Raw genomic sequence first — 10,953 nt, 5'->3', positions numbered from 1 at the left:
AGGGAACAACTGTGTCCCTTACCCCTCGCTAAAGATTTGCGGTGCCAAAGCGTGGTGCTGAGGTCTGGTGTTGCTGCTCCGCTTGTAAACTGCCCCATTTAGTGAATTCAGACCCGGGAGGAGTGAGGAAACTTAGAGGCAGCAGGGAATGTCTCTAAGCTGATGTTGCTGCTCTTACTCTGGCGTTCGTGCATCCTTTGCTGACCTTGCCCTCGCCTTCCCCAGCCCCTCGCCTTGGAGTAGTAGTGCCAAGACCTTTTTTAGGAATGCAAGAAAGGAAATGTGCTGTTGTCAAATGGGATTTTCTTTTTTTTTGGATGCATACACTGAAAAGTGTACTTCTCAGCTGTAGAGCTCACTCCAGCAGTGAATTTACACTGCCTGTGTTTACATGCTGCTGCTGCGGTGCCTCGGCCAGCCCTGCTGGGGTTGGGGGGAGATGGGAGCCAGTGCCAGGGCAGGGTCCTGTGCTGCTTTGCATCCTCAGGAATAAAACAAATTACCTGCCGAGACAGGTGGAGGGCTGGGAATACCTAGGGCTGGCTGGAAATTGCAGGATTGAAGCAGTTCTAGAGGCAACATGCTTTAGATAAATGCCTTTACATGTTTATGGTGTTTACCAGAGAGCCCAGTTTGAGAAGTTACTTAAGCTTGTGTGTAAGTGCTTGGCTGGATTGGGTCTGGAGTGTCTCTCTGAAGTAAGGAGCTATTGTCAGGGCAAAACGACTAGAGCTGAAATGGTGTAAAATGAAAAAAAAAAAAAAAACAAACCTGCACAGAAGTACCTATTCCACGAACATACAGATGTGAATGAGCTTATTTTTATTATTGTATTTTAAATATTGTCCAGCCATAAAGAAAATTCTGCCATCAACTGGAAAAGGCCAGGAGAGTATTAACAACTATTTTTCAATGCAGTTTTTAGATGCTTCAGCAGATGCTCTCCAGAAGTCCTTGCAGGGTCTGTGCTGACACTTGGCAATGCCTGTTCCAAGCCATGAGAGCGCTGTTAGAATCGGCTGGGGGGCAGGAGGTAGTGTGTGCACATCATGTAATATAGGCTTCACAATCACTTAAAGCTCTGCTTTCATTTTAGGAAGTATTTTTATCTGTGATCAGCCAGTAATGTGTGGGTTTTGGGGGGTTTTTTTGACTTGTTCTAATGAGTCATTTCCCAATCAAAGCATTTTTTGCTCCCTGCTCCACCCTGGCAGGCACCACGCTGCCGTTACAGCGGAGGGCTGCCGCCCAGGGCTGCCCTCGCAGGGCAGCACGTCCGCATTTCTCAGCCCCTGGCTGATGCAGTTTCCCCACTTCACCATCTCCTCTTCCAGCCAGGGCGCTGCAGCAGAGCTGGCTTGGAGCCCTGGCCAAGTCCTGAGCCCGGCGTCCAGCTCAGCACCCGCCTGCCCCTAGGAGAGGTAGTGGCACTAAAGAAAACCAGTAGCAGGGGCTTAAGGAACTCTTAGCTTTTCTATACCCTTTGCCTTCTGTGGCTTTTTACAGAGATTTGCAAGAAGAAAGGTATTTGCTTCTCAAAAAAACAAAAAAAAAAAAGGGAGGGGTGGGTTGGGTGGCTGAAACATGCACTTTTTTTTTTTTTTAAAGAGGAAAGATAAGGCAAGAACAGGCAATTTACTGACTGCTTACGTGGCTGAGACTGGCAGTAAGTCCGATGTAGCAGAAGACATTGGAGAGCAGCTGTCATTTCCTTGCTGTCTTGGTAACTTTATAAAAACCAATTGCCTTAACTGTTTTCTGAAGGCTACGTCTTATTTAACATTCAGGATGTGTGAAGGGTTGTCATATGTATGTTTACATTTTAGAGGATTGGGTGATGGGAGCAACTTTCTTAGGATGTGATTTTGATACCCGCTTCATAGCGACTCTTTGAGACTGTTGCAAGGTAAGAGGTTTTTACCTCCTAGAGCTATTTCAACTAAAAGTTTTCAGCCTAAACTTCAAAAAAAGAAAAAAAAACTATGGAGCTGTTATTTTTAAATTTGTGTTCTTGGCACTATAACTGAAGAAAAGTAGCAAGCGTAAAAATAACCTCACGTGACTGCTATTTTTATACAGGTGTGAGCACTGTAGGAGTTTCAGACCATGCTCTGATCTTACTTACAAAGAAAAGGAGAGAGGAAAAAAAAAAAAAAGGGTTGTAACTGATGTGAAGCTGTAAAAATGAATTGGTTTTTACTGGACTGCTGGGAGGCCTGGCTTGAGGCACCTTTAAAGAGAAAGCCAAAGCTTCACAGCTTCTTTCCTGTCTTAATAATTCTTCCAGTTTAAACATAAATTCCCTCCCCCCCAAAAAACCCCACACCCCCATATAGGATAAGTTTTGTGGGTTTGGGTTTTTTTTTTTTCCCCCAGAGGACGCTGTTGACTTGGGACTATTCTCTTTGATGCTGGGCAGATCTGTTTCTAGTTTATTATTATTTCTATCTATCTAAACTAGTTAAAGGCAACAGAGGAAATGATTCTTTGCTCTGTGCATCCTAGTTAAAACATAACTTTAGAAAGTAGACCCTAAAGTTGTCCATCCTCATCGTGCAATAGGGCTTAATGGACAAACTGTGTATTAGCAGCAGCCTGTTGTATCTTACTCAACTTCTGGAAGTTAAATGGTTCTTCTTTGGTTTTGTTAAGGTATCTTTCACCTTCCGGATAAACACTAAGCCTCTTGTATCGATTACCTTTTAAGTGTTGCCTTCTGTTATGCTACTGTAAGCATGGTTTGTGTTTGTCTTCAACAGATCTGTGCTCTGCCTAGTGCTATGAGTGTGAGTGAAACTATCTTGAACACAAATAGTATTTTTGATTATAGGTGCCCCTTGATTGGACTGTGGCGCTTGCTTACCGATGTTAATGTCACTCTGTTTTACCAAAGTACCCGTGGCTTCAAAACATACTGTCAGCTGATTCACTGGTGTCTGGGTTTGTGTAATGCAGCTGAGGAATGTATCCTGTGGCTCAGTTTCTGCACTGTTATTTTCAGAATAAAAGTACATTTTTAAATCCCGTGTCTCAGCTCAGCACTGGCCCCCTGACTTCAAGTTCAGCTCAGCTTCTCCCGAGAGAGGGATGGGTAAGCAGTGACCATCTCAGCCTCTCAAATGGTGACCAAGCATCACCTGGGGGGCTGGGTCCTGCGCTGCCTGCCAAGACACAACCTGCCTCACCCCGGAGGTAAGCATTTATTTGTACCTTAACCGAGATAATCCCAGAGTGACACCATGTGTGAATAATAATAATATATCTGAAGTTAGGTAAGAAAAGGAACAAACTGAAACTTAGTACCTTTAAGCCTTACTTAAGAATCAATACCTTTTTTATTTTGTCTGCCCCCCCCCCCCCCCAAAAAATGCTGCTCAGTCTGCGTGTCAGTGATTAAAAGACAGACCAGAGACGCGGCCGTTCTCGGGTTCCCTCTGTCCCGCAGGTAAACGTGAGCCCGCAAAGCCACTGTCACTCCCCTGGGGACACTGTTTAGCTCCCGAGGCGTGCCGCATCTCTCGAGGAGGGCATTGCTGACCACTGCAACACCTCTTGCGTGTTAGGGAGGAGAAAAAACCAGCTCTCCCCCCTGCAGCAACTGCTTTCCCCTCCAAAAGGGATTTCAGCCGGAGGAAAGGCTCACGGAGGAGCTGCAAACTTACTATTTGCTGTGGAAAGTTTTCAGGGAAGCAAGAGCCAGGTTAACCCCAAAAGGGATCTGCTCGCTCCTTGCCCTAGGACACTGTGACACTACAGTGCTGCTGCGCCTAAACCACGCTGTACCCATGGGGTTGAACACTGGAGGAGAGCTGAGCCCCCCTGGAAGGACAGGGCCACCGCTCCACCTCCACCCTGTATCCAACAGCGGGCGGGAAAGCGGCGACTGTAACGACGTACCGGGTAGCTGAAGGTTTATTTTACAATCTTACCTAAATGAGAGGCGCGGTTACCCCGAGTCTCTGCTGCAGTCTGTGTAGGCAGCGCAGAGCTGGTCTGGCAGTGCAGCATCCCCCGGCATGGCCGGGGGTGCCCTTCAGCTCTTGCCTTATTTCCAGGTTTATTCTTTCACGTGCAGCTCTGCAGCACCAATGCTGAAGGTGCTTTGCAGTAACAAAGAGGCCGTAGGAGTCACGGGTTGCAGCACGCAGGAAAAGTCCTTCTGACAAAGGTAGGAGACAAACACCCAGCCGTTCCTTTAGCTCTCTTGCTTCCTTAGCCTGGTGAGCATCAGGTAAGGGGATGCTCTAGAATCCTGCAGGGCACTACAGAGTGAGGCACAAGAAGGTAGAGATCACTCAGACACCCTCACCTGCCCAAGCCAGGCTTAAACCCACCCACAACCATATATGAAATAAGTCAGAGGTTTATAATTATGGCCCTGGATATGGTGCAGCTGACTTCAAACGCGTGTTCCGCTAACTGAGAGCAGAAACTTGCATCCAGATCTACTTGGCAAAGGACTGTATCCCCCCAGAAAAGGCTCCCATTTAATCCTGACCAGACGTCCGTGCTCCTGCAGCTGCCCGTGGTTGGTACGCTGAGCACTCCCCATCTTGCTGGGTGGCTGCGTGGGAGTCAGGACTCGGGCTACAGCCACCACACCACCAGCTATGAAGGTGGAAGCAGAGCTTGTGTTCTTCCTCTCCTTTACAGAGAGGATAATTGCTGCAGGATGAAGTTTGGTTGCTCCCAGCAAGGCCTGACTCAGCTCACTCAAAGCCCCGTGGGGACACTGGAGGAGGCCTGCAAGAGCCACGGGCTCGGCCGTTCCCTGTGGCACTTACTCTGTCCAGACAGCTTTGGAAACTTTACTCTTGGGCTGGCCAGCCCAGAACTCCACTCTGTCTTTCAGTTCTTTATTCTGCAAGGAAAAAAAAAAACAAAAAACACCACAAACCCCTCTCAGCGTAACATAGCAGGCAAGAGACAAGCCTGGATGCTGGCTAGGACCTGCTGCTCCTCCAGAAAGGTTTGGAAGGGAGTTTCTTGTGGGGTTTTTTATTTTATTTCATTTTAAATAGAGTGAAAGATGCAGTGCAAAGAAACACCACCCCGACAGTGTCGTACTGACACAAGCCCAGCAGTGTGAAGGACCCCCTGATTGCAGAGAACCACTTTTGCTCTCTCCCTTCAATATATCTCTTTACTTTCCAACCTTACCTGCGCTTCCAGTGCAGTCAGCTTCTCTGTCAGGTTTTCTATTTTCTTATCTTGGCTTCGGAGTTTGTTGTTCAGTTCCTCTGCCTGAGTGTTAGGAAATAGTTTGTAAGAAAGATATTTGAAACCTTAATCAAAAAGGGTTTCTGCTTCGAACAAAACCACAGAGTTAATGTCTCACCGTACCAGGGGAATCGCAGACCAGTCAAGTCCCTAGTCTTTTACCATAGAAGAACTGAAACTAATTGATTAAACGATTTATAAAACAATTTCTCAACATGCAGCATTGTGTTTTCCTTAGGATACCAAGTCTACCTCTTGTTGGCATATGTACAGAAACCTGATGACGAGAGCCAATTAGCGCGGGGCCTTGCCTTAGCTGGATGGGAAAAGGCAAGCACGTGGTCTGCGGGGCGAGGGGAGTACAGCGGGAGTTCATACCTACAAAAGCAGCCGGTAAGTAAAACAGCTCACGCTGTATCGTGACTTTGGGAAGCAGGCTGATGGCTTTGAATTTTGATGTAGTCTCTCTAGGACGTCAGCCTGTTGCCTTTGCTCATGAGAGCAGCTTCGTTGACTTCATGTGAAACCCGCTGCTCAGGGAGACCATCCCTGGGTCAGCCAGGTCCCCCCCCGGGAGCACGGCACAGAGCGGGGAGCCAGGTCTTCCCCCCAGGAACACTCTAGGAGAACTCAGGGGGTCTGCCTGAAGCTGCCAACTCCACCACAATAACCCCATTTTTACAGTGATGTCATTTCTCATCTTAACCTCAAAACGCGTACGGATGTCTGAACGCGGGGTGCACAAACCCAGGCACGGCGTGACGAGCAAGCTGCTCATCCCCAGCACACGGGCTAAAGATGAGAGCCCAAAGCCCAGCGCCTCCCGTTTGTTTTCCCGACCCCTGAAGACCTGCCCGGTGGGACGCCGCGCCAGCCTGACCTCCTGTATCACGCCACGCAGGCCGTGGTGCTGCGCCTGGATCACGTGCTGCAGGTGGCAGATCTGTTCCTGCAGGGAGAAAATCTGCTTCTGGAGATCCAGGCACCTGCGGGTGAGAGCAGATTCAACCCCCAGGGATCCCTGACCCACCCAGCCGCTCTCCCACCTTGGGGTCAGCTCAAGAGCTTGTTGCTAGCAAGGATGTTCCTGAGGATACATGGCTGTAATTCACACAGAACGACACCTATAGAGGCTTCTTTACTGAGCAGAACTCATAAAACCAGAGTTTGAGACATATTTTGCCTGGTAGGACCACCCATGCTAGCCGGTGATAAGTAAATTCCTAAATAATGAAGGCTTTTGCCTTGCCTACTGCATGTGCAATGGCACCAAAGCAGCATCGACTCCACGCGAGAATCGGGAAAGGGAAGCGATTTGTGCCTGCAAGGTGGAAGAAAAAGTACTAGGAATTGGAGTAGAATCAACATCTAAGAGCTGCAGGACATCGCCATCGTTCTGGGCTGCTTCAAGCAATCATGGTAAATCAGGTTTGGAACCAGTTGCTTTCAGCCATGAATAATTTTACTGCCAGAAGGAACTTGAGCAAGTGACTGACTGGTACTCTACATGAAATAATCCCCCAGAAAGAAAGAAAAACACTATTGCATGCATTTAATCACCGTTTGCTGTCTTCATTCCTTGATGTCATCTGTTGAAGCATCTTTTCGAATGACATTTTCTTCTGTATCAGGGCTTTCTTTTCCTAAGGAAGCAATTTAAGTTATATGAAAACTCTTATTACATTTCCTGCCATTCCATTAGCAAGAGAGGTTTGGCTGTGCCTTCGACGGTTCCGCTCGGTGTCTGAAAACAGATTTCAGCAAGAACCACCTACATCACCCTGCATCAACATCAGCCAGAGCTGCAAACCAGTCTGACCTCTCTGAATCCGGAAGGGACGACAGTGCCAATTAAACTTGAGGAAAGTCCAACCTCTCTTAAAATAGCAGTTTGCCTTTACTTAGTTAGCAAAATCCTTGGGCCTTGGGCGAGTCCACGCTCAGCGGCTGCAGGATACTGCATTGCTGCTACGTCCACCGCTCAAAACCTTGTCCACGGAGGGAAAAATCTGGTGACAAAACTCTTTATCAGTAAGGTTACCTGCATGTGATGGGGGTGGAAATACGCTCACTGCCCCTGTGTTTACAGGAATCCCAAGACAGGAAAAACTTTGGTTTAGAACGGCCCTTCCATAGGAGGAATTCCCACTGCTCCTGAGCGCGTACATCGGGGAAATGAGGCACGGTGCCATCGCTTCCTCCAGCGCAACTGCCACCACCAAAGGAAAATTCACGATAAAGGAGAAGAATTTTTCTGCAAGTTTCTGTGCACGCAGTCATCGGATTGCTCCGGCAGTCAGCTGCCTGCCCGGGGTTTGGGATACTTACAGCGGCATTTTTCTGAGAGTTCAGAAGGAGCAGGTTTTAGCGCTAGGATGGCTACATTTTCATTTCAAATGCTACAAGTACACCGACCTATGGGGGAAGGTGAAAGAGCAGCTATTCGGGAGTAGAAGTCATTACTAGCTGCAAATTAAGCCTTCTCCCTGATGCTCTACAGTTTTTAAGCCAGCTCTGAAATAAAGAGGGAGCTCAAATTGCACATTTTGTTGATAGTTACAGCTAAAGGTTCTCAATTTGGTGTAACGTGGCAGCTAACAAGCCCCAAACCCTGAAAACAATTAACTCCTGCTCCCAAGCGCCGGTGCTCCCGGGGCAGGTTCCTCGCTTGGAGCTGACTCCCGGTGCCGGGACGGACGGACAGGAGGAGCAGGGGGACATACCTCCTCCATCCTTTGCACGCGCTTCTCCATCTCTGCGATGCGGGTACATTTTTCCCTGATGCCTTCAGCGAGGCGGCTGGCGTTTTCTGAGCTTTGCTGGAGCTTCTCTTCTTCTTGGAGATTGTAGGCCTGGGAGGACCAAGAAGGGCATTAATGCAGGCGGGCCGGGAGCTGGTGAAGGCAGCAGATGACAGAGATGGGGCTCAAGGAATTTTGAGCCAACTCTACCAACCCAATTCCAAGAATCAGGAGTAAAACCAAAATAATTTTTCTTATTAATTTTCCTATTTCCCCACGGCACTAACGGAAGAGGCTCAGTAGCTCTTAGGTCGAAGTTTGCAGCACCGAGAGCCAGAGCCCACGTAAATGTTTTGACAGTGAAGGGGCTGGTCGTGCCCCCACGCGGGAGAGGTCTGTACCTCTATTTGCTGCTTCTCATTCTCATGCCTTTTTTTCAGTTCTTCTGACCGAGTCTGGTAATTCGCGTAGAGTTTCTGGGAAGCAGATCGGAGAGCCTGGACCCCTGCTTCTCTCGTGGCTTCCAGCTAGAAAGAGTAATTGTATGATATGTATATATTGTGCTTTAAAAAGAAAGCGATGTTATAATCACGTGCCAAAAAATAAGCCCTCTATATAGATAACACTTTATTTTTTGATAAGGGTAAATGCTGAAAAGAAAGGAATCCTAAACACCTGTGGGCAGTATCTGACAGGCATTTTAGTTTCCAAATAAAGGCTGATTTATTCAGTATTGAGCCACCCCTCCACGACAAGCAAAGGCTGATGGTTTAAGATGCACTTCCAGCTGCTTGCAAATACCCCTGCTCTCAAGTACCAACAGAGCCGACCGTGCTGTCTCACTAGCCACAAATGGGATGCGTCCCCAGATTTCCACATGGATTTTGTTGCTGGCTGGAATGCAAGAGTTTGCAGCAGGCGGGAAGGAAGCAGCCAGGACCCAACTCTTCCTCTGAAACCATAAAAACCAAACCCCAAACGCACCTTGAGCTTCAGCACTTGGTTTTCCCTGCTCACCAGCAGCAGCTGCTCTTCCGTTTCCTTCATTGTCCTTGCAACAGGACTGCAGCTCCAGCTCCAGCCGCTCTCCGGGGACGCTGCTTTCTTGCCCGAGCCTTGAGGAAGCTGCTAGAAGAAATGCGCATGGAAATGATCTTAAAAAATAATAACAGAAAACCAGCATGGGCAATCAATCTGACTCTGCAAGACCTGGCTTCTTATAAACACTCGTGCAGGGAGTTCGGGGCAGGCGCCAGGCAGCTCCCCGGCGAGTCGGGTCCGAGCTGCCCGGCAGCCACCACAGCTCCTCCACCTTCACCAATTAACCGCAATTAAAATGTTCTGCTTGTTCAGCTCTCTAGGGCTGTACATCAGAAAGCATTTGCATGTCGATTCTCATTAATAATTAATTCTCTCCACTCTCCGCGGCGTTATTCCACAGGTATAGGATTAATTAGCTTTTCCAGTATCGCAGCATATGTTGCATCGTGGGCGAGGCTGCAGAAGTGCACGTGAGGAAACGTTGTCCGACCCTCCCCGTTAACAGAATCACTTCTAACTCCAGCATATTTGGATTGTTTGGACACAACATTTCCGAATCTGTTTGCTTCCTAGGGGCTGCCTCTTTGCTCAAAACCACTTGCTTAAAGTGGTTTTAAGTTGTTTAAACTGCTTCCCCCCCACACACCCCCCCGCCAAGGTGTTCACAAACACGTGCATGGTGCTTGGCTCCTGTCTGCTTTGAGAGCTGGTACATGCAAGGAACACGACCTGCCATCGGTCAGATTTATGCCAGAAGGCAGCAGCATTCATACGGCCTTTCTCACATTACGCCAAGTTCATTTGTTAAAAATAAACTCCTACAAACAAAGGGCAGTCTGGACTTTTTAAAAGGTTTAAACCATAAATCACTTTCTTTGCACTACAGAGGCTTTCCTTCAACCTCATTCCTCAGCTGAACCGAGAGCGCAATAAGCATTCTTTAAAAAGAACGTTTTGTGATCAATTATTTCTTAATTAGCCGCGTTTCAGCCCACTGACCCTTCCTCTCCCTCATTCCACAGCGCTCTTCTGGGATGCGGAATGCTATCAACCCCGTGCTCTGCTGCTTAGAGCAAAGAAATAAGGTATCGGATCTACTAGGCTGTCTCATTGCTCACAAGATCTCTTATTTAAAAAAAAAAAAACCAACCCAAACACGACAGGGCACGTCCTGCCTGTTCGCGGGGGTGTCAGCATCAAGCAGCGCGCCGCTTCCCAGCCCCTTCCCGAGCTGGAGGCACCAGCCACGCAGTACACGTTTTTTCTCAGCAATTGCTGGATGCGAATGGTTTGGGATCATGAGATGCTTAAGAATTCATCACAGAGTTTTCAAAGTTACAGTGCTATTCTGCAACTTCATAAATTTAATTGTCAAGGGAATGACGGAATCTTCTTTAACTTAAATCAAAAGCCTGAGGTCTTCTAGGACTGAGGACTAGATGACCTCTAGGGGTCCCTTCCAACCCCAACCATTCTATGATTCTCTTCCATCATTACATACATTCAATGGCTTCAAATAAAGACTTGCAGCTATTTTAGGACATGCCACCTTCAAACTGTCCAGCAGCCTGAGCAGCAGCTTTAGATCCTTTTTTGGTTTTTAACACATCACACCTCGCACTGTTCTCATCGTTTTTCAAGTACAATGCATCCATCCTGCAGTTCCCAACTGCTTGGGCGCTGTCTTTGGATGCCAAGAAGCTCCAACCCCACGTTCATTCATGCTCTTTTCCATCTCCCCATCTTTTAACATAGGACAGCAATTTTTTTTTATGAACTTTTGACGGACTAGGGACAATCCTTCGCCCAAGCTGCTCATCGGCTATCCACCACCCTTTCACTTCAGCTGCAAAGCTTTGCGCTGCAGACGTGCTTATCTCCGCCACAGCGACGTTCCCTAGTGCTGTACGGCCAACCACGGGCAAGCTCCCTCCACCTCCTCCTCCTCACA

General features: G+C 48.0%; 2 protein-coding genes across 3 annotated transcripts in view; one reads left to right on the top strand and one right to left on the bottom strand.

Moving 5' to 3' along the window:
- RAB27B (RAB27B, member RAS oncogene family) overlaps positions 1-6,165 on the top strand; it is a 19,864-nt gene extending 13,699 nt beyond the window's left edge. The window contains exons 6-10 of one of the 2 annotated variants that reach the window (XR_004841813.1): positions 2,831-3,192; positions 3,379-3,910; positions 4,056-4,168; positions 5,459-5,613; positions 5,692-6,165. The gene's annotated coding sequence lies outside the window, so the exon portion shown is untranslated. Of the gene's footprint in view, positions 1-2,830; positions 3,293-3,378; positions 3,911-4,055; positions 4,169-5,458; positions 5,614-5,691 lie in introns of those variants that run through there. The other variant, XM_035892956.1, reaches the window with a different exon arrangement.
- Positions 4,196-10,953, bottom strand: part of CCDC68 (coiled-coil domain containing 68) — a 9,822-nt gene continuing 3,064 nt past the window's right edge. Inside the window, exons 3-10 of the mRNA XM_009637415.2 lie at positions 8,946-9,076; positions 8,363-8,488; positions 7,944-8,072; positions 6,781-6,863; positions 6,101-6,206; positions 5,161-5,244; positions 4,785-4,861; positions 4,196-4,262 (exon numbers count right to left, since the gene is read on the bottom strand). Coding sequence (XP_009635710.2) covers positions 4,196-4,262; positions 4,785-4,861; positions 5,161-5,244; positions 6,101-6,206; positions 6,781-6,863; positions 7,944-8,072; positions 8,363-8,488; positions 8,946-9,076 — 803 coding nt within the window. The remainder of the gene's footprint in view (positions 4,263-4,784; positions 4,862-5,160; positions 5,245-6,100; positions 6,207-6,780; positions 6,864-7,943; positions 8,073-8,362; positions 8,489-8,945; positions 9,077-10,953) is intronic.

This window comes from Egretta garzetta, unplaced genomic scaffold, assembly GCF_000687185.1.
Source record: "Egretta garzetta isolate BGI_Z169 unplaced genomic scaffold, ASM68718v1 scaffold384, whole genome shotgun sequence".
NCBI lineage: Eukaryota > Metazoa > Chordata > Aves > Pelecaniformes > Ardeidae > Egretta > Egretta garzetta.
This window is presented reverse-complemented; position numbering and strand designations above follow the sequence as displayed.